Source organism: Magnolia sinica, chromosome 16 (genome assembly GCF_029962835.1).
Source record: "Magnolia sinica isolate HGM2019 chromosome 16, MsV1, whole genome shotgun sequence".
In the NCBI taxonomy this organism is placed as follows: Eukaryota; Viridiplantae; Streptophyta; class Magnoliopsida; order Magnoliales; family Magnoliaceae; genus Magnolia; species Magnolia sinica.
In genome coordinates this window covers 54,663,351-54,689,555 of record NC_080588.1, presented here as the reverse complement: position 1 = coordinate 54,689,555, position 26,205 = coordinate 54,663,351, and the positions used below count along the sequence as shown (strand labels likewise).

The following is a 26,205-nucleotide window of genomic DNA, read 5'->3' as shown; positions in this document are numbered from 1 at the left end:
TGATTTCGCGCAGCAATCTCAGTCCAAACGCAAGTAATTTCTTGTTTGCACACTGCGCTGCGTAAACTCTTGCGCACGTGGAGTCAGTTCTCCACTCCACTGACCCATGTTCAGCTATAAAGAGAGAGAGGAACCCATGAAAGGGGGAGGACGGGCAGCCGTGGAGGCAATCTTGTGCACGTGGAGAAAGGGTGGAACGTGGAATATTCAGCACTTAGAGTTCTTGTTTCTTCTTCTTTATCTTCTTTCTTTCTGATTATGTTTTCTTTAGCCTAATCATGTCTGGCTAAGCCTCTTAGCTAGGGTTAAGAGCTAAAGTTTATAGTGAGATGGGAGACTTTTCTTTATGTCTTTGATTCAAGTTTAAGTTACACTGATTTTGATTTTAGTTTGATTATAAGGAATGACTTTAGTTTTTAATGGTTTGTTGTGACTTAAATTACAATGGATCTGTAATAGCTTTAGGTATTTTCTATGCATACGTAGAGATTATGATCGTAAGAACCTTGTTGTTTACCATCGTCTCATGGGCATGGCTGGATGACTAAATCCTTTCATACGTTCATGACTCTTGCTGATTAGATGTGGATTGGTTAAATTTTGTTGTTTACTTTGTCTCTTGAGCATGGTTTTGTGATAGAATCAATTCTGATTCTCATACTTCTCGTCTTTTTAAAACTGGATCAAAGGAAGTTCAGATTTGATATCTTCCAACTGGACGAAGATGACACCCTAAGTCCAATTGAGTTCATGAATAAAGCATAAATCTCCCTGATCTCTACAAGTGGATCCTTGACACCCTAATTTCCCACTTTTCAATTTTACAAATTTTAGTTAATTAAATTCACAATTATTCTTTTAATTTTTCCTGATTTAGATTTTATCTTCACCTAGTTTTAGTTTAAGTTACTTTCCTACAAGGTTCAGTCCTTGCGAATTCGACCTTGGTCTTACCCGAGATCATTACTCCGTCGCAACCCGATACTTGGGGCGTGAACAATTTAGAACTACCTCATTGTTTAGATAAAGCTTAAAATTATCTTTCAAAATGGATATACAGCATGGATAAAACGCATAAATCATGGTAGGGTCCACATAGCATGACCACTAGCCACCTAGCCGGTGGCAGCGTCACTGGCCAAACCGCATCCTTCCTGTGGCGGGTGGCGTACATAACTCGCGGGGTCTCCCTCGCTGCCATAAAACGACAGTCCCACTCTCTCTCCCCAGCACAAACAACCATGGATATCATCTTATCAGTTTCAGCTCTCATTACCTTCTTCTTCCTCTTCTCAATATCCAAGCGCCTAATCCAGAATCGCAAGAACCTTCCACCATCACCTCCGTACCTTCCCATACTCGGCCATCTCCATCTCCTCAAAAAACCTCTCCACCGCTCTCTCACCACTCTCTCCAACCGTTACGGCCCCATCCTCTCACTCCGTTTCGGCTCCCGCACTGTCCTCCTCATCTCCTCCCCTTCTTCGGCCGAGGACTGTTTATCCAAGAATGACATCATCTTCGCCAACCGTCCCCGCCTCCTCGCTGGAAAGCACTTCGGCTACCACCACTCTTCCATTGCGTGGGCCTCCTACGGCCCGCACTGGCGCAACCTCCGCCGCATCGCCACAATCGAGATCCTCTCATCGAACCGCATACAGATGTTCTCCGCCGTCCGAATCCAGGAGGTCCGGTCCCTCGTGAAAGATCTGTTCCGGGATTCGGAATTGGGGAAATCGGTGGTGGAATTGAAGTCGAGGTTCTCGGAACTGACTTTCAATGTGATGATGGGGATGATCGCTGGGAAGCGGTATTACGGAGAGAATGTGGTGGATTTGGAAGAGGCGAGGCGGTTTCGGAAGATCATAAATGAGACTTTGAGGTTGGTTGAAGCATCGAATATTGGGGATTTTGTGCCGGTTTTGGGTTGGATGGATTTGGGAGGGGCGGAGAAGAGGATGGTGAGATTGGTGAAAGATAGAGATGAGTTCCTGCAGGCTTTGATCGACGAGCATCGAAGTAGGAAGGAGAAGGTCGATTTCTCTTCCTTAATGGAAGTAGAAGTTGAGGAGGAGGAGGAGAAGAAGACGTTCTTAGATGTTCTGCTATCGTTAAAAGAAACAGAGCCTGAGTACTACACTGATCAGATCAATAAAGGATTGCTATCGGTAATACTCGCATCTCTCTCGACAAAACACCGTTCCTGTCTCCCTACAGAGTGATCTAGACCGTTCGTTAATCTGAGGTCCCGCTGTCCATACAAAGGTGAATTTCCTACTCGCATTTGCATGGACGGAGGTTTTTAGACTCGACCGACTCCTTCAGTCTCCAATGGATTTGCGACTTGCCCGAGTTGGCCGAGTCGGTGATGCATCGACCCACTCCACAGTTAGGGTGACTGGGAGAGGAATCGTAGTATCGAACTGATTGGTTCGTACCGAGTCCGAGTCGACTCAAACTAGACGCGTTGGCCTGGCTAAACGGCCTGGATTATCATGTGGTGGGACAGATTCGGAGATCACCTAACTCATGATGATGTCCTTACGCATGATTTTAGATGTTTTGATCTTCACTGGGAATACTTCTGAGAGTACGTTCAAGCCCAACTCCGTTCACCTTAGAGCATGGTTTTCAGCCTCTTCAGACCAAGAGTTGAGTTGGGGACTCGCAGGAGTTGGAGGTGACCTCAGCCCACCTCCTACTTTCAATTCTGACTTGCTATATCTAACCAGATGGGTCCGACCAATTCTGAGTCAACTCGTCGAGTCATACGGGAACTTGAAACTTGTTTCAGGGAGTTATTTGATACTCTGGAAGCACACTTCACATGCCATGCGGGCACATAGATATCATACACAAATGGACCCTACTCACTCTTGTTCAGTAACACTTTCAAAGTAGGATAGGTTGAATATTTTCATTTTTAACCGTTCAACATATGTCCCCCATATAGTTATGTAAGAAAATAAGTATATATATATATATATATATATATGAGAAAGGGAGGTAAATGGTCGAGCTCATGGGAACTTCCCATGAGGTCGATGTGGGCCCTATTGTGGCTGAACCGCAACTTTGGGGGGAGTTGAACCAAGTCGAGCCAACCTCGGCTCGAACAGTGGCTGACCTCAGCTCGAACTCGGCTTGGCTCGGTCCTCGAGCCTAACTGACCAGCTCGGCTCGATTCAGTAAGCAGCTTAGGTTGAGTTCGAGCTAAGATCGAGTCGAGTTCGCCATTAAGGCATTTTCACAAACACTTAAACTGCAACTTCAAAATCCCACTGTGTTACAAACAAAGGCAACGGTTTTACAAGTATTTTTTCAAACACATTCTAACTAACAAAAAAAAAAAATAAAAATAAAAATGGAAGAGAAAAAAGGTATTTATTTCATGTATATAACTTCCTTGCCACCAGCCACATTTTGTTGAGTCATTTTATTTAACAGTTGGTGAGCAACATCAATGGAAAAGTAACCGAGTCACCGAACTAGTTTGATTCGAGTTGGATTCAATCCAAGTCGAGTCGAGCGAGCTAACCGAGCTAGCTCAGTTTGTGTACTCTCTCTCTCTCTCTCTCTCTCTCTCTCTCTCTCTCTCTCTCTCTCTATATATATATATATATATATATATATATATGGAAATTGTTCCATGCGATCTCATGGGAACTTCCCATGAAGTCAAGTTGTGTGGGCCCACCGTGATGCATGTAGAAAATCTACCTCACCAGTCGGATGAACCATTCCATGGTGGGCCTCCAGCTTAAAAATCAAGTCAATCCATGACTTGGGTGGCCACATCAATACAAAAGTTGAGAGGGTTACCCTCCCATTTAAAACATTCATAATCATTTGTTGGGCCCATTGAGATGTGATTCACAAACCCAGCCCATCCAGTATGTGTGTCCCACTTGGATGAGGGGTCAGACCATGTTTCAAGTGCATCTGAATTTTAGGTGGGGCCCACCAAGTGATTTTATATGTTTTAGGCATGTCTTCACATCATTTTACATGGTATGGCCCACCTGAGAGTTCCGTATATGGCTGATTTTTGGAATATCCCATAATTTAAAGGGAACCCATCAAATACACAGTGTTGATGTTCAACAAGCATCACAGTGGGGTCCACACAGCTCTTCCCATGAGGTCGACCATGTGGAACCATTTCCCATATATATATATATATATATATATATATATATATATATATATAATACATGCAACCGAGAGCCACTTTTCTACGGAGTTTTGCAGTGCGTGAGTTTCATCTATCACACTCCACCAGAGTATGAAAGTTTTCTCCATAACTGGTGTAAGATGAGCTCTGTTTTAGGGTCTAGATAACTGAGATAGCCATGGAAGAAAGATGCTGATTCTTTGCACCCATAGTTCTCAGACTGGCCAAATTGGACTGGTTCTGAGCTGAGTTATAACTCAGTTGAGGGGTGACTCGATCGAAACCTTTAGTGTCCGTTTGGACTATTGATTACCATATTAAAGTGTTGTTGAAAAGCTCACGCCATTATAGATTACCACTGATTACGTAGAGCAGGCTGTCAAATCATGATAATCCTTGGGAGGTGTGTTAAGGTAGTACAGATCATGGGACCCACCATGATGTATTTGTTATATATCCACACCGTCCATCCATCTTGCACGCGAGATGTTTTTATAGAATGAGACAAAAATTAGGCAGATCTGAAGTGAAAATGGACCACACCACATAAAGCAGTGGCGTGGATTGAAGGATTGCCATTCAAAAGTTATTGAAGCCCACAGAAGCGTCGTTGTGTGAATTTTTGAATAGATTGAGTGACAGATAAACATCTTAGTGGGCCCTAAGAAAGTTTCAACCATGAGCGTCAATGTCCCATCTTTTTCTGTGGTGCGGTTCACTCAAGGGTCATGTTATAAAATGATCATATCATAAAATGATGTTGCAAAATGCAGAGTGAATTATAACACATTATGAAGAATTTCGATCCATGTGCATATAACCATGATTCAGTGGTTTACATGGGTAGTGGACTTGCTGGTGTACCACACACCACCGTTGTGGCTAGTGTGTTGACGCCACTAAGTTTTGTGGTCCCATTATAAGCTATGAATTATATCCAAACCGACCGTCCACTTGGTAAGGCTTGAGCTTAAAAATAAAACAGATCTAAAAATAAAGTGGGCTACACTGTGAAAAGCAGTGGTGGATTGAATGCGTGCCATTGAAACCCTCTCTGGCTCAGGGAAATTTTAGATCAATATGGTATTTGGTTTTTCTCTTTATCTAGTTTTGTTTGACCTTATGAACATATTGGATGAAAAGTAAACCTTACACCTAGTAATATTTTGACAGTGAAAATCATTGTCCCTTCTGCTATTTGTGGTTTGGTCTACTTAAGCGGTTTAAATTACTTATTTTTGGGATCAAAATTTAAAATAATCTCGCCAAATGAATAAACGATATAAATATGATATATACATCATTGTGGGCCCATGTAATTTTGATCTCTTTGAACCGTTGTTACAACTCGGAGCACCAGGAGTGTATACGACACTACCCACACCAACTAGGTTGCTGGTGCGTGGTACACCAGCCAATCCACTTCCGTTTACATGCATATTCACAGCGGAAGTATATCCTGCAAGTGGTGTAACGTACAGCAAATGCCTAGATTTACTTCCAACAATAGTAAGTAATGATAATCATTACCCATGCCCAGCACATTACAGCACAATTAGGTTGTATTGGCTAATCCAAACAGGCCCTTAATTTCAATTCTGACTTGTAATGTCTAGTTGGGCCTGCTTCCGACCCAGTATGAGTCGACTCGAACGAGTGACATGGGAAAGTTTCAACCATACACATGAAATAATTGTCTGCCAAATCCTTGTAATCTAACAGGTGTCTCTCTCTCTCTCTCTATATATATAGAGAGAGTGTGCGCGCGCGTAATGAACCTGATTATTGAGCCATGAAAAGAACTGGATTAACTACTCTTGCCTAGGTGGTAGACTCACAAGAGTTTCAACGCAAACTCAAAGGTTCGAGTACTTATAGTTGGTGAAATCCTACTAGGGTGACAGCATGCTGATACGGAACTCAGGTGGGATTTGTGAACCACATATCATGTTTGACACACATCACGGTGGGGCTGTGTGTGTGTGTGTGTGTGTGTGTGTGTGTGTATATATATATATATAGAGAGAGAGAGAGAGAGAGAGAGAGAGAGAGAGACACACAGCTGGAGTTCCCATGAGTGTGTGTGTGTGTATATCATGTTTGACACACATCACGGTGGGGCTGTGTGTGTGTGTGTGTGTGTGTGACAGAGAGATAGTATTTTCGTTTTTCAGCTGAATATCAACAATTGTTGTATGTTCCTTCTTAACCATCTATTCATTTGGACACCTATGGAGGGCTAAGAAAATTTCCATCTGGGTGTTGGTGCATGGACTGTCCAAAGTGGAGCCCAAATGTCAATGGTTAGGATCACTCAGCCTCCCACTGGTAAACTGAACATGGACTGTCCAAAGTGGAGCCCAAATGTCAATGGTTAGGATCATTCAGTCTCCCACTGGTAAACTGAATCCAAATGCTAAGATACAAGCTTCTTATCAGAGTATTATGTGACACCTCACATGGAATACATGTGATCAGGCCCTACTAGCTGCAGGAACGGACACGTCAGCTCTGACCACGGAATGGGCCATGTCGCTTCTACTAAACCATCCAGATGTGCTGCAGAAAGCTAAAGCTGAGCTGGACCTGCTCGTAGGACCTCATTTGTTAGATGAATCTGATCTCGCCAAGCTTCCATACCTCCATTGCATCATCAACGAGACTCTCCGATTGTATCCGGTGGCCCCACTTCTACTTCCTCACGAGTCATCTGAAGAATCCATAATTGGAGGTTTCTATGTGAAACGTGGCACGATGCTATTGGTCAATGTGTGGGCTATTCATAGAGATCCCAACCTATGGGTGGACCCCACCGATTTCAAGCCAGAACGGTTTCAAGACGCAGAAGGGGCAAAGGCAGGCTTGAAGTTGATCCCATTTGGGCACGGAAGGCGAGGGTGTCCAGGTGCGAGCCTGGCTTTGCGGATGGTGAGCCTGGCATTGGGGACCTTGATCCAATGCTTTGAGTGGGAACGAGTCGGAGAGGAGAAGGTGGACATGACTGAAGGGCCTGGGCTCACAATGCCTAAGGCCCAACCTTTGAAGGCAGTGTATAAACCACGCCATACCATGCTCAACTTACTTTCTCAGCTCTGAATACCATACACCACTTTGAATCTGTTTGGCACACGTCATATCATGGTTCGGAGCGTATTTCCTATTTCTTCTTGAATATGGTCATTTTATTCAGATTACAGTTGTTACAAAAATCTATTAATAGGCACAAGCCCATGTGAGATCACACCATATATTAATCATGCCACACACTGATCACCACTATGCTTTTGTGAGATCTGATCCATGTACTAAGTGGGACTCCATCTGGAGTTGAGTCAACAGTTTGGATGGTTTGATTGTAATGTTACTGTTGTAAAACTATAATGCGGAGTTGAAACGGACCATGCTATGCATCGGAGATTGGGATCAAGAAATCTTGGCTAATATTCGCAGCCATCGTTTTAAGAAAGGTTATACATTTATAGAGAGCTCAGTAAGGGTAATTTGCTTGTAACTAGTGTAGGATTGGTACCCAGCCTTATTTTTATAGTTGTGATGGTTGAGGAGTATGAAACCCATCAAAACTCATCTCGAATTTGATAATCATGATCCAACTAGAACACTGTACATGTAACACAGTTGTAGCGCACCGCACCTACACGATTCTGGATTAAATGGGTTCCATTGGTATGCCCAATCACATTATCCAACCCTTAAAGAGATCTAGACCATTTATCAATTAGGCCCGCCTTATAAAAATTCTTACAACTATCACGTGTATATATTTACATGCCAACACATATGCCAATATGGTATAGAGCAGTGAACAACCAAATTAGGAACTTAGGAAGAACTTGATTCATTCGTACATTTGTATTATGTGAATAATCTAATTTCCAAAGCAGCCTGATTGTTTGGGCAGAGACATTCTATGCAATGGGTGTAATCTAGTTCACAGCTTGAATCTCGCACATGTATGCTAGCCCATACGCAAGTGTAATAACAGGGGACTATTAGACCTAGTAAGGCGAGTTTAGGTATGAATAATCAGATATTTGAACATAGAAAAAGTAATAATTAATTATCTAATAATTATTTCTATCAACAATGTTGAAAAAGGATCCATTTTAAGGGTTCTATTGGATAGCAAAAGGAAGACCCAGATTTATTATGCAACAGTCATCCATAAGAGGTTAACCATCATGTGTGGAGAGTTTAGTGCCAAGAGACACAGGACTAGAGTATGGCTTGGAATTTTCCTTGTACGTTTTGAACAATATACGGTGTAGTTGAGTTAAATTCATTTAATGAAAGCCCCATAATTGTTCATTTAGTTTGAAAACTAAGGGCATGTTTGGAAAACTGGATTAAATGGTATGGAATTGCATTAGGTGGAATTAACACCATTATTACATAATGATTATCTGTCTGAAAATACCATAGTATTTTGACCGACTAATTTCATATTTGGGATCAAATTTTTTGTTCCGAGAAACAGTATTAAGTGAAACCTGTTTTGTCGAGGATAGAGTTATAATCAACGGACCAAATTTCACAAGCGATGTTGGTCACCTGTATGCATGTACAACTCGAGTCTCATGTGTAAAGGGTGTGTATGAATGGATGATATGAATAAAACACATGCTTCAACGTGGGCACATGTGGTGAATTTGAAAATCGGCCCGAATTCCCTCTCCACTATAAAATGGAAAATCTTAGGTTTGGTCAAGAGCCCACAAATTAATTAGAATGTCCGGGAGTGGCCATACCAAATGAAATAGTTAGAAAAGAGACATCAACCATTTACTCTTATATGGCCCGCCATAATGATTATTTTAAATCTAACCCCTACTAAACGTTGTCTACAGGCAAAAAAAAAAAAAAAAAAAAAAAAAGGCCCGCATGAGATTCAGGTGATTCATATCGAATGCAAAAATTTTAACGGTCACGGTTCCCTTGTTCACTATTTTCATTCATCTGGTCCGCGTCAATCATAAATACAACAAAAACTTGGGCCCTAAGCCTAACATTGGGTGGCGTACGTGGTAATTGAGGTGGACTTGAAATAAACATGACAGTGGGGCATCTCCTTTTACCGGATGCAACCTAAATATTTGCTTCCAAACGCCATAAGTTTTGCATCGGATGTGGATGGTATATTGGGAGAGGATTAGGTGCAGCCCTGGCTTCACCAAAGAAGGTGCGGCCCTCACAGCAGGGCTTCTTTATCCACTCTGTCCATACGTTTTTTCAGATCATTTTTGAGAATGCCCCAAAATTGAGGCAGATCCAATTCTTAAGTGGGCCATATATACCTTAAGATCCAATTCTTAAGTGGGCCATATATACCTTAAGAAACAGTAGTGATTGGTCATTAATGGACTACACAAGCTTTGGATCAAGCTGATATTTGTTCTTTGCCTTCATCCGAATTTATTTGACCTTACCAACTGGTTGGATGGAAAATAAAAATTATGAAAACATTATGATGGGCCTAGGATCTTTTTAATGGTAGGGAGTTCAATCACCACTGTTTCTTACAATATGGTCCATCTAAGTTTTCGATCTTCTTCATTTCTTGGTTCATGCCCTAACATTAGCTAAAACAATGGATGGACTGCGTGGATATAGAATACATATATCAAGGTGGGCTCCACGGTAAAGACTGCATCGTCATGCTGTGAGCTCGTGGGCGTACCTAATCTGCTCCCCATATGCTGACGTCCCGGTTTGGCCACTGACCTGCTAGTAGCCTACTGGTTGGTGCTGGTGGCCCCACCATGATGTATGTGTTTCATCTATGCCGTTCATCCATTTTAAAAGATCAATTTGTGGCATAAGCCTAAAAACTGAGGTAGATCAATTTGTAGCATGAGCCTAAAAAATGAGATAGATCCAAATCTCAAGTGGACTATATCACAGGAACTGTGTTGATTGAAACCCCACCGATAAAAAGTTATCAGGGGCCGCAAAAATTTTGATCAAGCATATATTTGTTTTATACCTTCATCCAGGTTTATAAGACTTAATCAACAGCTTGGATATAAAATAAATATCATAGTGAATCCTACGAGCTTTTTAATTGTGGATATTTAATTACTATTGTTTTATGCGGTGTGGTACACCCGAGGATCAAGCCCTAAAATAATTTGATAAAATGGATAAACGGTGTAGATGAAATACATAGATCATAGTGGGGCCCACTGAGCACCTACCAATAGCTATGTAATATCTCAAAATTTATGTGTACGGGTGTACATTTTCATGTGTTGATTTAGTTTTTAGGTTTGATGAGCACATATTTGCACACACTTACTCTCTTATACCCCGTTATAATTTTCAGGCCTCTGTAAATCATAGTATACTTAGCCATTCAATGAATTAACATTGGAACCATTCAACATCACTAGGTTAAGATATCCAGCCGTTCACTTCAATTTTAGACCACCCGATCATATTAAATTAACTACAAGATTTGCATATCCGCTCATATACACATTTAATAAAGATTCTAATTTGTTTATCTTATTCGTTGACTATATATATGCTTGACTTACCGTTGAAATTGTGAACTAAAGACTCTACATACCTATACTAGTTATCTGTAAATGACGGTGTATAGGCCTACCATGTATCACTTCATAAACCTTTTTTTATGCTTATTTGTTTATGAAACCGACTATACAACGATACATATACGTGATTAGAGTCATAAGCATCAAGTTTCCTCACCCTTAGCACATCATCTGACCATCCATCACAATCGAATTCATTAGCTCGACCATCCAAATAACAAAATAAAATAATCAATATGAAATCAATGATGTACACTCCAAGACTATCAGTTAGTTTCCACGTGGAGCATATACACATGATGCTAGAGATCATGAAAAGCTACGCGCGCGCGCGCACACACACACACACACATATATATATATGGGAAAAGGTACTATGCGCTCGACCTCACGAGTCCGTCCCATGAGGTCAAGTTGTGTGGGCCCCACCGTGATGCGTTTCGAACATCTACCCCATCAGTCAGATGCACCATTCCATCGTGGGCTTGGGTCTCAAAAATCAAGTCAATCCGTGACTTGTGTGGGCCACACCACATACAGAAGTGGGGAGGGGCCGTGCACCATTAAAACATTCATAATCATTTTTTGGGCCCATCAAGATGTGGTTTGCAAATCTAGCCCATCCATGATGTGTGTCCCACTTGGATGAGGGTTCAGACCAAGTTTCAGCAGCATTCAAAACTTAGGTGGGCCCCACCAAGTGATTTTATATTTTTTAACTGTGTCTTCACATGATTTTAGATGGTATGGCCCACCTAAGTTCCGTATACGGTTGATTTTTGGGATATCCCATAATTTAGAGGAGACCCATCAAATGCACGATGTTGATGGTCGACATGCATCACGGTGGGGCCCACACAGCTCGACCTCACGAGAGCTTATCGTGAGGTCGAGCGCATAGTACCTTTTCCCTACACACACACACACACACACACACAGAGTAATGGTCTCCTACACACTGTAACGCAAAGAATTTATATGCGAGCCTTCATGTAAGCCGTAAGATGAGGAGAGCAGGTGGGATTCAACTTTAATGAGAGAGAGAGAGTCTTAAAAAAAGAAAGATTCTCTCCTGCACTCATGAAGAGAAATTTGGAATTGCAAGAGGATTTCCAAAGCCTTTTACTTGAAGATCATGCAAAAGGATTCTGTGTGGGGCCTATTATAATGTTTGTGATAAATCCAACCCATCCATCCATTTTTCGAAATTATTTTAGGACAAGCGACCAAGAATGAGGAGGTTCACCATAATTTTCTTCCTTCTCATGGAGGTAAGGTTCTTTGCCCCCTTCTATCCACCTTCATACAAATCCCGCTCTATAGATGCCTTTTCTCAAAGATCAGTTATATAAGATAATGAGATGGGCCACTTTTATATTAGATAGTTGTTATGTTTCACTTATCCATTCATTATTTTGTACACATACAACGACAGCTTCCTTCATCATATCATGTACTGACGCAGGAGTCAGCTGGTGAGCAGCTTAGATAGATTACACGTGTGATATATTCATCACAACGTGTGGTCTCCTGGCCCATTTGTTGATCAGACCTTAAATTTCTCATATAGTATTGTGTTAACGCAGACATGAAGGAAGAGAAAACACTAATATCAGCTTGATTAAAAAACTTTTGTGGCCCTTAGAAGTTGTTAACCGTGGGCATCACTCTCCCCACTTTTTTATGTGGTGGGGTCCACTAGAACTTTTAATCTGCCTCTGTAACGCCCTGAAAATCGGGGTCGAGTAAAAGTCCAACTCCCGAGTTCCAACACATCACTTATGCAACATATTTAATGATGATTAAATGTTGTCTGTATTAGTGTATAAAATATGAATAAGATTAAGCCAAATCAGCAAAACATAATCCAGGGACAGTTGTAATACGCAGGCGGAAGACTGACTCAAATATGTATAACTCTACAAATCAGTATAAGTCTCCAAAGTATGTATGTATTGCCAAGTCAATAATTACATGTATTGTTTCAAAATATAAAATGCCAAAAATGTAATAGTCCCTTACAAGTATAACCCTGAAGCCCTGTCGATTTAGAACGGTCTACGAGAACCCGCCTAAATACTGCATGTATGAGAATGCCTCCTCATCATCCTTAAAGTCCGGCTCCGCCTCACAGGCTACGCCATCATCTGAACCTACAACAGGGTCTGCTTGGTGTTTAAGGCACCGTCCCATAACGTGGGAGTGAGTGATCAACTCAGTGGAACAATAAAGTAAATGTTAACATGTTCTCAATTTAGTCAAGGAGCAATGATAAAGCAATATAATCGAACATTCCTAAGTACTCTGATTAATGCATGAATGATATGAATAAATGATGCATGCCCTCACCTGTACTCCCCCAGCGATCTTCATCTAACGGTCGCGCATGTCAGTCACTTCCTTGTGCTTTCTACACATCTCCAAACGGCACATGCAATGTGGTGGATGAATATGATTACCAAGTTCTTATTAGTCCTTTTCATACAGCAGGATTGGAAAGCTAAGGTACCTTCCTTGAATCAATTCCCAAACGATGATCCATTCTAGGGTCGTCAGTCCTAGTAAATTTCATACGATGATACGATTCTAGGTCACTGCAAAGGGCTTGTCACCTTATCAGTGCAGGCCTAGTGTACTCTTGTTGCTACGTTAGGGCTCGTCGCCTCCATGTAGTCTTAGCATACGCTCGAGGTCACTATAAAGGGCTCGTCACCTTATCAGTGTGGGCCGACAGCTCGATTACAGTATCCCATACTACTGTATTCGGCTCACGAGGCTATGTTGCTCACTGGACACTACGGGGAGGCTCGTTACCCCAGCGTAGGCCGACAGCTCAACTACGGTATCCTATACCACCATGCCCGGCTCATGAGTCTTAGCGGATCGAGGTACCAAGGTTAAGAGGGTTTTCACTGGTGAGTTTGGTACTTTAGATTCAAGCAGTAGCGTCCATACATGGTGAACATACATCGGGTCAATCGGGTTACTTGACGAGCACAACTGGTATGAGCACACATCGAATTGACCGACATGAAATACACGAGTACTCTGTGTGGCCTAATCACTGTCGACAACTGAAGTACGGCTCGGACTAATCGAACACGTCATGTGGGGCGAAAACAACCTCAGCCACCAAATCAGGGCCTGTTACCGATTGCCTGTACTATATCGTAGTCCCAAACACATTCAATTATAACAAGTATTCGTATGAAATAGTCAAAGCAGAAATAGACATATAATTCCAATCATACAATCATTTGAGCATGTTATGAAGTACAACATACATAGGAATTCACACATGCGCATTTGATAAGTAAAACAGACAATATAATATAAATTGCATGGAGAAAATCATACACATAGTCAAGGTAGTTGAGAATCTTATCTCAACACCCAAATAAAGTACAATTTATCACACACTTGTTCATTCAGACATTTCTACAAACACTTAGACTACATATTCCAACATACATGACGTATGTTGGTGATAACACGTATTAGGGCAAATCCTTTCACTAAGGAATTGTCACATATACCTCAACCATATGTCTACAACAGTTAATCATGGCAAAACCATAACTAGAATCCATACTCATACAAACATTTCAACAAACACAAGAATACACTATTTTCAACATAGTTCATATATGTGTAAAGTGCGGGAAACAACGTGTCTAAGCATGTGATAGCAATTCAAGTCAGGCATAAATCATTAACTGACATTGAAAGCCTTGAAAACCATAACCTAAACATTTATAGTCCGCACCTTTCGCCGGTAGACTCGTAGCGAACTCAGTTTTAAAAGTTAAGTCTTGTCTACGGCACCACAATAACCTATAACAGGGAATAGGTTAGCTAATTCATCTATTACGCTAGTCGAAAACCCTAAGACAAGGTAGGGTTAGGTTTTCTTACTTAAGTACGGAGTCGGAATCACCTGTATAGCGATACAGGAATGATAGTTGAGTGCGTGGAGTAGCGGGATCGAATCTCAGGAAGAATCTCCAACTCTCACTCTCACTTTCTCTCTTTTCCCTTCTCTTTTCTCTCCTCTCTCCCCTAGGGTTTTTGAAATTCGTATGGGGTGAGAGAGAGAGGGTTTAAGGTCCTTCTATAGGCCCAGGACTGATGAAAATGCCCCCAAGGCCAAGGTATACTTAGGTTATATCCCAAGGGCGTCTGTTTCAGCCCAACGGAGCACTTCTGGTGGCCCCTTTTCCACTTGCGGTCGGACTTAACCTCCCTGACCATAGATTTAGGTCAGGCTGAGTTTTCGTTCTGATCGAGTTTGTAGATCAGCCGTGGCGGACCAGTTTCAGTTTAACGGTCACCGGCATTCGATTAGGGCCACAAGTACACCGACATGTGTGGGACATTTCTCCTGATCTGAAGGTGTATTTGGGTCAGATTTTGACGGTCTGAATTCTTATATTTGGCCCGCAAGTGACACGACTCAGACTACTTAAATTCAGAATTTACTTCTAAATATATTCACGTTTTTCATATACTTTGCTCCAGGCTCAAGTTGTGTATTTCTAGACACAATTAGGACTTGATTTCCGAGAGGGTTGTCAAGTCCAGTAATGCGGTCATAACTGTATAGTTTTGCGGTCATCGGACTTTCGACGTGCGGTCCAGGTCTGATACGAAGTTTCAAGATGCTCCCGAGAGCAACGGGGTTTTGAGTTAGATTCTAGATTTCAGGGTAATGTAGCGTCAATAATTCTGCACGTTTTGGATCTTGCAGATCATATTTAACGTAATCAGTACTAATTTCACAAGTACTCTAGTTTAGCACTTGCTAATATTAACCTAATTTCTAAAAGTTTTGGTCCTTGGTGATTTCTACCTGAGGTGGTACTCGGGTCCTTGTACGGATTTTTCCGAGACATTACAGCCTCATTCTTTGGATAATGCCATAATATGATCTCTCAGAATGGATGGACAGTGTGGATATAATACATACATCATGGTGGGACCCACAGAACCTGGTGACATCACTTCAGCTACTGAACCGAACCTCTTATTAGCTAATCCACATTGGACGGGGATTTCCTGCGAAAGCCTTTTTTTTTTTTGTAAATACACAGGGTGTCCCCACCTCACTAGGATGTAGGTGGGGCCCACCTTGATGTTTATCATAAATCCACCCCGTTCATCCGTTTTCTGAGATCATTTTAGGACATGCTACAGAAAATCAGATGGATACAAAACTCAAGTGTGCTGCACGAGAGGAAACAGTTTTGATTCAATCACCACTGTTGAAATATTTTTAAGACCACAAAAGTTTCTCATCATGCTATTTTTTTTTCACTTCATCCCAGTGGGAATGATCTTATAAACCCTTTGGATGGCAGAGCCTAGGAAAGTTTCAACGGTAGGAAACTCTTTCCCCAGTTTTCCCTCTTGTATGGCTCACTTGACTTTTGAATCCATATTATTTTTGGTAGCATGTCATAAAATGAGCTCTAAAACAGATGGATGGGATGGATTTATCAAAAACATCATGGTGGACCCCACCTAGCATCCCAGTGCAGGAACTTCCTGTGAAGGCAGGAAATCCGCATCCATCCCCGTCCCTCTCCGAAACATAAGCAGATTGGCTAGTGTACCACACACCAGCTATATAGTTGATGTATTGACGTCAGCAGGTTTTGTGGGTCCCATCATGAGGTATGTGTTATATCCAAAACGTCCATCCATTTGACAAGCTCATCTTAAGGGTTGAGCTGAAAGATAAGACGGATATAAAGATCAAGTGGACCACACTACAAAAAGCAGTTGGGGATTGAACTTCTACCATTGATACTCTTTTGGGGTCACAGAAGTTTCTGATCAATATGAAATTTGTTTTTCTTCTAGATCTATGTATTTGTGATCTTATTAACAGAAATCTAACATGTTCAAAAGTTAAAAAATACATGAAAGAAGGGAAAACACAAATATCAGCTTGATCTAAAACTTCTGTGGCCTTTACAAGTTTTTAATGGTGGGCGTCACTGTCCCCACTGTTTTCTATGCTGGGGTCCACGAGAGATTTGGATTTAACTCATTCTTTGGATATTACCCTAAAATGATCTCTCCAAATCGATGAAAGGCAGGGATACAAAATGTACATCATAGTGGGGCCCATGGAAATTGGTGACGTCACTTCAACAGCAAGTCTCGCTACTCAACCTATCGGTATCTAAACTGTGCCTGGACTGTCGTGCTTTCGGCAAACGGAGGATCCAGACTCCTGCGCTTAGCTTACTGAGTAAACTCCATGGCGTCCACCATGATTTATGTATTTTATCCTCTCCATCCATTCATTTTACCAGATAATTTTAGGGACTGACATAAAAAATCAGGCATATTAAATGTTCAAATTGACCACACCACCAGAAATAGTTGAATTGAACATCTACCATTGAAAAATTCTTGGGAGCCATGAAAGTTTTGGATCAAGCTTATATTTGTGTTTTACCTTTATCCATGTCTGTATAATCTTATGAACATGTTGGATGACAAATAAACATCACTACAGGGCCTATAAAGGGTATGATCCAGTTGATCTGTGTATGTGCTTCAATTATGGGCTCATCACCTTAAATTTCAACGGTGGTCACTAAATTCCTGCTGTTTCCTCTCATGTGGCACATTTAATTTTTGGAACCTCCTCATTCTTGGTCGCATGTTCTAAAATGATTTCAAAAAATGGATGGACAGGTTGGATTTATCCCAAACATCATAATAAGCCCCACATAGAATCCTTTCGCATGAATGATCTTCATGCGAAAGGCTTTCGCGGGAAATCCTCTTGCAATTCCAAATTTCTCCCTGTGAGTGTAGGAAAGTTTTTTTTTTTTTTTTTAAAGACTCTCTTTCTCTCAATGAAGTTGAATGCCACCTGTTCTCCTCATCTTACGGCTTACATGAAGACTCACGTATAAACTCCTTGTGATACAGTGCGCAGGAGACCATTACTATATATATATATATGTATGTATGTATGTATGTGTGTGTATATATATATATATATATATATATAAAATGTGCGTGCACACACACACACATATGGATTAGACAGGCATGGATTATGGAGCCTTTTTCTGGCTAGTGGCGAATCTAAAATAGTACTCAGTCATGCCATTCTATCAATTTTGTGAAAGGTAGTGTACAACCCAAAATTATATTGGATATTGTAAACCAAGTCCACACCATTAGGGCTCAACGTCTGATGATATGAGCATGTTTTATGAGGGATTACTAACGATATAAGTATAATTATTAGCTTCTCTACTCAACCCCTTCGCGATGTTTAGGTATGGAGGTCTCAGTTATAGGTTCTACTGGATCCGAATAGACTTCGGATTTGGGCCTTCATACGTTACTGTCCATATCAACTAAGCATATAAATCATTAACCTTTCTTCTCAATCCCTCCACGAGGTTCAGGTATGAAGGTCTTAGCTATAAGTTTCACTGGATCTATATAGAGTTCGGGTCTGGGCCTTCACATCAGATTTTTGAGTAAATTCTAGTCCTATATCTATCACCCTGTACATACACATATATCTATTGTTCGACTCATGTAACCATCAGACGGTCCAACCCGGACGCCTAGTGGGCATCCTGTGAGGAAATTTCCCTGAGTGTTCATATGTAAATATGCTTTTTCTTTAACATACAACTTTTTCTTTAGGAAAAAAAATTTATGAGCTCACTTTTGTAGCCCACATAAAGTTCAAAATCATCTCATTCTTTTTCAAAGTGTATATTTTAATAGACTTATTAAAATAATTATGTATGTTATGACACATGTTAACTACTTTTGGGTATTGTAGATGATTACTTGTTTTTTTTTTAAAAAAATTAAAATCCTAGTGAATATTCTACAAAATTTAAACGCATGTCAAATACAAGCTGCCAAATAGACTTTTGTGATCTAGGGTATTCCAAATACTTGGTGTCAAACACAATCAGACTTTCTGAATCTAAAGGTACTATGAATACAAGCTACTAAAGGAGGCATAAGCATTGGTGGAAATATAGACTTGTTTGGTTTAGAACTCTCCTCCCCTTCCCTCAGCACATTTTAACACCATGGCACTTTTTCATTGGTGGAAATATAGACTTGTTGTTGGTCTAGAACTCTCCTCTCCTTGCCTCAGCACATTTTAACATGTTGTCACTTTTGATGGGGTTTTCCTCAGTATAGAGGAGAAGTAGTGTAGCCGGTCGAAAAAAAAATGGATGTTTCATCGTGCTGCTCAACCGATCGAGTGGGCTGCTCGATCTGTCGTGGGGGCCTGCTCGACGGATCGAGCGTCACTCAACTTAAAGTCTAACAAGCTCTATTTTTTGGCCTCAACTAGTCGAGGGTCCACTCGACCAGTCGAGGGCCTGGCTCGACTAGTCGAGCTTTACGTAAATTCTGCATGGATTTTCTACAGACTGCGTAAATTTGAGGCGGTTTTCGCAGAGGTACGGAAAGGAGTTACTTAAACTATAAATAGGGATCCTAGGATTATTCTAGGGTAATGTAAGGGGTTTTTCTAAAGCTATATAAGGGTTTATTAAAGGGTTTTAGGGCTATCAAAAGGGGAGAGAAAGAGAAAATAGAGAGAGGAAGCTCGTGGAAGGGAGGATTCTGTTCATAGAGGTGATCTATTTCGTAGTCGATATCTCAACGCTTCTACATCCTCGTGATCAGTGAGATCTTTCTATTTTTCATTATTCTCTTATTGTTCATCCACTCCTACGTGAGTGAAGAAGGTTTGATCCAAGCAGTGTGAGCTTGTGATCAGTTGTAATGTTTTACTTCATAGTGAATTGTTGCTGTGGACGAGGTCCCGTGGTTTTTACCTCTTTGAGGGTTTTCTACGTAAAATCCCTTATGTTGTGTGGTTTGTGCTTTGATTTATTTCATTGCTTTATTATATCTCATAATTCTAAGGTTTTGGGAGGCAAGATCCTAAGGTTTTTGTGCACCGCTCCCAACAAAGTGGTATCAGTGCGTTCAGGTTGGTTGAACGGATTAGTTCTGAATTATGGAATGTGACTCATCAAGGATGATCAGTCTCAATGGTTCTAACTGGATCATATGGAAGGCTAAGATGGAGGACTTGCTCTATTGTAAGGACTTGTATGCTCCAATTCTAGGCATATCAGCAAAGATAAAAGATATGTCAGATGATGATTGGAAAAAGTTAGACCGGAAGGTGGTGGGGTTTATTAGACAATGGCTGGACGATTCCGTATTCCACCATGTGTCTACAGAGATCTTAGCCGCTAGCCTATGGCTGAAATTGTAAGGGTTGTATGAGAGGAAGATAGCTGACAATAAGATTTTTCTGATATGATGACTTGTGAATCTCAAGTTAAAAGATGGTGGTTCTATGGCTAAGCATATGAATGAGGTTAGAAATATATTGAATTAGCTCTCTGCTATGAAGATGGTCTTGGACGATGAATTACAGGCTTTGCTATTGCTTAGCTCATTGCCTGATAGTTGGGAGACATTGGTAGTGTCTCTGAGTGACTCTGCGCCAGATGAAAAGATGTCCATCTAACAGGTAATTAGTTATCTCTTCAATGAGGAGACAAAGAGGAAATCTCATGGGTCTACTCAATAAGATGCCCTTGTGATACAAGATCGAAGGAGAGGAAAGAACAGAAAGGGTGGGAAGGCTTGAGATAAATCAAGAGGCAAGTCGAATATCAGGAAGGATGTTGAATGTTAGAATTGTGGTAAGAAGGGACACTACAAACATGAATGTCATAAGAAGAAGAATGACAAGAAAAGAAAAGGAAAGGAGAAGGAAGATGAATCAGACTCCACTGCGGTCGCTTCAGATGTCGACGTTATAATTATTCTTTCGGCGAATCATGATGTTTGTCTCATGGCTACGAGTCAGGACATCTACTAGGTGATAGACTTGGAAGCCTCGTTTCATGCGACTCCACGCAGGGATTTCTTGATAAGTTACAAGTCAGGTGACTTTGAGACTGTGAAGATGAAAAATTCTGGCATATCAAAGATCGTAGGGGTCGATGATATTTGTGTAAAGACCAATGTGGCCTGCACATTGGTTCTCAGGGATGTGAGGCATATTCCAGACCTTTGCTTCAACTTGATGTCGATGGGAAGGTTGGATGATGATAGCTATGAAAGCAAATTTGTTGGTGGGCACTGGAAGCTCATCAATGGTTCGTTGATCGCAGTCAAAGGGAAGAAGTGTTGCACCCTTTACAAGGCAAGTGTCAGTATATATAAGGGTGGGTTGAACGCAGTGGAAGATTCAGCTATTGACATGTGACACAGGCGTCTAGGTCACATGAGTGAAAAAGGACTTCAGCTACTAGCAAAGAAGCGACTCCTTCCAGACGTGACAGGTATACCTCTCAAAACCTATATTGACTGTTTATCAAGAAAATAACATAAATTTCATTTGCTAAATCTGCTTCTCATGTTAATAAGATGCATGCATTAGATTTGGTTTATTTTAATGTTTGTGGTCCTATGAGGATAAAAATCTTGGGTGGGGCATTATATTTTGTCACTTTTATAAATGATGCATCTAGAAGGGTTTGAGTTTATTCTTTGAATTCTAAGGACGAGATCTTTGGTGTGTTTAAAATGTTTCATGCTATGGTTGAGAGAGAGACAGGTAAATCATTAAAGTACATTCGTACTGATAATGGTGGTGAATACATTGGTGACTTCCATGAGTATTGTAAGTCCCTGGGTATACGGTATGAACAGACAGCTCCCAAGACCCTCCAACATAATGGTGTGGCTGAGCGAATGAATCGCACCATTGTAGAGAGAATTTTATGCATGTTATCTTATGTAAAGTTACCCAAGATGTTCTAGGAAGAAGCAATGCACATAGCAGTGTATTTGATAAACAGGACTCCATCGGCCCCGTTGAATGGAGAAGTACCTGAGAAGGTGTGGATTGAACAAGATCTATTGTACAGTCATCTCAGGGTGTTTGGATGTAGGGCATCCGTTCACGTACCAAAGCACAAGCGGTCCAAGCTCGATATGAAGATCAGGCAATATGTGTTCTTGCGGTGATGAAAAGTTTGGCTATAGATTGTGGGATCCGAACGAGAAAAAGCTCGTCAGGAGTAGAGATGTGGTCTTCTTTGAAGATTAATGTATAGAAGACATTTGTAAGCTAGAGAAGCCACAACCTAGTTCAGGTGAGTTAGAGGACATGGATTCGGTTATTCCTCCCGTAGTGCCTGATGATGGGGGAGTACAGTAAGGTGCAGAGGACAAGGGAGTTCCTATAGAAGATGGATCAGGAGAGCAGCCTCCACTTGATCCACCTGTTGAGCTGCAGGTGAGGAGGACATCTAGAGATAAACAGTCATCCAAGAGGTACTTGCCGTATGAGTACATTATGCTCACTGATGGGGGAGAGCTAGAAGATTATTCTGATGCCCTAGACGACAATCATAAGGGAGAGTGGTAGAAAGCTATGTAAGAGGAGATGAAATCCTTGTATAAGAACCACACCTATGATATGATGAAATTGCCCAAGGGCAAGAAAGTTGTGAATAACAAGTGGGTGTTTAGAAAGAAGATTGAGAAGAAGAATTCACAAACAAGGTTCAACGCCAGACTTGTGGTGAAAGGGTTTGGTCAGAGGAAAGGTATAGACTCTGAGGAAATATTCTCACCAGTGGTGAAGATGACGCCCATATGGGTGTTACTTAGGTTGGTAGCTAGCATGGATCTGGAGATAGAGCAGTTAGATATTAAAACTGCCTTTCTCCATAGTGACCTAGAAGAAGAGATCTACATGCACCAACTAGAAAGGTTCAAAGTCAAGGGTAAAGAACATATGGTGTGTAAGCTAAGGAAGAGCTTGCATGGGCTGAAACAAGCTCCAAGGCAATGGTACAAGAAGTTTGACTCGTTCATGTTAAAGCATTGATATGATAGAATGGAGTCAGATCACTATGTGTTCACTCACAAGTTCTCAGATGGTGATTTCTTAGTTCTGCTGTTATACGTTGATGACATGCTCATCATGGGTAAAGACATCAAGAAGATTAACAGGCTAAAACAGGAGTTGGGCAAGTTGTTTGCGATGAAAGACTTGGGCCAGGCTAAATAGATCCTAGGAATGGAGATAACTCGTGACAGAAGCAGCAAAAAGCTCTGGTTGTCACAAGAGCGGTATATTGAGAAAGTCCTAGAGCGGTTTAATATGAATGCATTGAACCCGGTCAGTACTCCACTGGATGGTCACTTTAAATTGAGTGACAAGCAGTGTCCAAAGATGAAGGCAGAGGTGGATGAGATGAGGAAGATACCCTACGCGTCAGCGGTAGGAAGTTTGATATATGCTATAGTGTGTACACGTCCAGACATAGCATATGCGGTTGGTGTGTCAACTGGTATCTTGCCAATCCTGGCAAAGAATATTGGGCAGTGGTGAAATGGATACCGCGGTATCTAAGAGGCTCATCCAGGTTGAGCCTATACTATAGTGACGAAAAACCTGTGTTAAAAGGCTACACAGATGCAGATATGGCAGGTGACATAGACTCTAAGAAGTCTACATCGGGGTTCATGTTCACGTTTATAGGAAGAGTGGTCTCTTAGCAGAGTAAGATATAAAAGGTCATAGCATTGTCGACGACAGATGCCGAGTGCATTGCAGTCAAAGAGGCATGTAAAGAGATGCTTTGAATGAAGAGGTTCCTACAGGAACTTAGCTTGAAGCAGGAGCAACACGTGGTCTATTGCGATAGTCAAAGCGCTATACACTTGGGTAAGAATCCAAGTCAGCACTCCAAGTCGAAACACATAGAGATTCAGTATCACTGGATCAGGGATACTTTGGAACAGAAGGTGTTACAGCTTGAGAAGGTTTACACGGATGATAATGGGTCAGACATGATGACCAAGGCATTGCTCAAGGGCAAGTTTGAGGTTTGTAGAAACCTGCCTGGCTTGAAGAAGACAAATTCCTCCTTAGTCAGAAAGGGGGATATTTGATGGGGTTTTCCTCCTTAGTATAGAGGAGAAGTAGTGCAGCCCGTTGAAAAAAATGGATGTTTCACCATGCTGCTCGACCGGTCATAGGGGCCTGCTCGATTGGTCAAGGGTCGCTCGACTCAAAGTCCAACAAGCTCTATTTTTTGGGCTCGACAAGTCGAGGGCCTGGCTCGACTAGTTGAGGGTTACGCATATTCTGCGCAGATTTGGTGCGGACTGCATAAATTTGAGGCGGTTTTCGCATAAGTGTGGAAAGGAGTTTCCTAAATTATAAATAGGGGTCCAAGGGTTATTCTAGGATAATGCAAGAGGATTTTCTAAAGCTATGTAAGGGTTTGCTATAGGGTTTTAGGACTATCAAAAGGGGAGAGAAAGAGAAACGAGAGAGAGGAAGCTTGTGGAAGAGAGGTTTCTGCTCGTAAAGGTGATCTACTTCACAATCGACAACTCAGCGCTTTTACATCCTCGTGATCGGTGAGATCTCTCCATTTTTCGTTATTATCTTATTGTTCATCTACTCCTACGTGAGTGAGGAAGGTTTGATCCAAGTGGTGTGTGCATGGGATTGGTTGTAACGTTCTACTTCATAGTGAATTGTTACTCTAGACGAGGTCCCGTGGTTTTTACCTCTTTGAGGGTTTTCCACGTAAAATCCCTTATGTCGTGTGGTTTGTGCTTTGATTTATTTCATTGCTTTATTATATCCCATAATTCTAAGGTTTTGGGAGGTGAGATCGTAAGGTTTTTGTGCAACACACCCAACAACTTTTTCATGTGTGGGGCTTAGGACTAGTTTTTAGGTGTCAGTAAGCTCGAGCTTTAAATTTTAGAACTAACAAATTAATTAATGGAAATGAGTAAATGGGCAATCCCTATATGAACTAGCAAGAGTGCAGATAGTCTATTTTGAAGGCACGGGAAAATTTTATGATGTCACTTCTCAATGATCCATATAATCTTTGGTGACACTAGCTCATGAAACATTAATTTCTCTTCCCAATAAATGGCATACTACACAACACAACTTTTAAACTATGGAACTTCTCTAGCCCCACCATGATTTATGTGTTAGATCCACATTGTCCCATCAAATTTTCCAGATCATTCTAGAAGATGAGCCCAGAAATTCAACACATCCAAAGCTCAAGTAGGCCGCACCATAGAAAGCATAGAGGAATGAATGACTACCATTGAAACCTTCCCAAGGTCCTCCACAAGGTTTATTTGCATCTAACCTCTTCATAAGGTCACATAGATCTTAATGAAGGGAAAACATAAATATCAACATGATTAGAGCCTTCTATGGCCCTAAGAAGTTTTGGATTGTAGGCATCCAATTAACACTATTTCCTGCAACATGGCCAACTTGAGCCTTGGATCTACCTTGTTTTTGGTATCATGCCTTAAAATGATATGGAAAGCATGGATAGACAATGCCGATCTAACACATACATCATGATGGGCCAACAAAGGTTACGTGTATCAACACTTTGTGTTTTCTTCTCTCTTAGAATGTTCACGCTACACAAGCAACGAAATTTCTTGACGCATGAAATTTACCCGGGCTCCACCATGATGTATTCCTTAGATCCACACAATTAATCAATTTTTCAGATCATTTTATCATTTTAGTAATGAACCCAAAAACAAGGCAGATCCAAAGTTCAAATGAATCATACCACAAGAAACAATAGGAATTGGATGCCAACTATTGAAAACTTATTAAGGTCATATAAGGCTCTGATCAAATTGATATTTGTGTTTTTCCTACATCCAGGTCTTTATACCTTACGAAAAGCTTAGATCGCAAATAAACAGACTAGTCAGGCCTATTAAATGAACCCATCAGGCCTATAAAGATTTTGGCTGTAATAAAATCTCCACTGTTTTTTGTAGTGTGGTCCACTTGAGCTTTGGACGCGCCTCATTTCTAGGGTTGTGCGCTTGAATGATTTGAAAAAATTGTCAGAATATAGTGGGGTCGGAGAAGTCCCACACATAAAGGTTATGTTGTGTACATTCTATCAAGCAGGTAGATCTAACACATAAATATGGTACCCAATAATCTACTTGGGAAAGAAAATCAGCATGTTTCATAAGCTAGTTTCATAAGCGTGGACGTGGACCTGATTGACAAACCTAATCCTTGAGTTGGAGAACATTGTACTGGACATGGCATGACGTCGTGGATGTCACAAATGTCTGCCTAGTTCCAAATTACCACCCTAGGTGCGGCTGGTATCTACTTGGGTCTTAGGAGTGCAGATCGTCTGTGTTGAAGGCATAGGAGAATTCAGCTAACAAGGTACACCAGATTTCTCTTTCCAATGCTACACAACATGACTTTTAAAGTGCAGAACTTCTTTGAGCCCCATTGTCACGCCCCAAATTTGGAAATCGGATTCACAGGAATCCCGATCGCCGAATCTGGTGCCAACAGCCTCCGTAGTGCTCCAT

The 26,205-nt window shown here is 41.2% G+C and overlaps 1 protein-coding gene across 1 annotated transcript; it reads left to right on the top strand.

Moving 5' to 3' along the window:
* The first annotated feature begins 1,199 nt into the window (after positions 1 to 1,199).
* LOC131229140 (cytochrome P450 81Q32-like) lies at positions 1,200 to 7,431 on the top strand. The gene is made up of 2 exons (XM_058225022.1): positions 1,200 to 2,168; positions 6,653 to 7,431. Exons 1-2 carry the CDS (start codon positions 1,242 to 1,244, stop codon positions 7,268 to 7,270), a joined length of 1,545 nt encoding a protein of 514 aa, XP_058081005.1. The 5' UTR covers positions 1,200 to 1,241; the 3' UTR covers positions 7,271 to 7,431.
* Positions 7,432 to 26,205: the final 18,774 nt, after the last annotated feature.

Excerpts from the sequence above, each read along its gene's own strand:
- LOC131229140 (XM_058225022.1), top strand. The coding sequence starts at position 1,242 with ATGGATATCATCTTATCAGTTTCAGCTCTCATTACCTTCTTCTTCCTC. Across the intron at positions 2,169-6,652 it reads TCAATAAAGGATTGCTATCG|GCCCTACTAGCTGCAGGAAC; the intron begins GTAATACTCGCA and ends ACATGTGATCAG.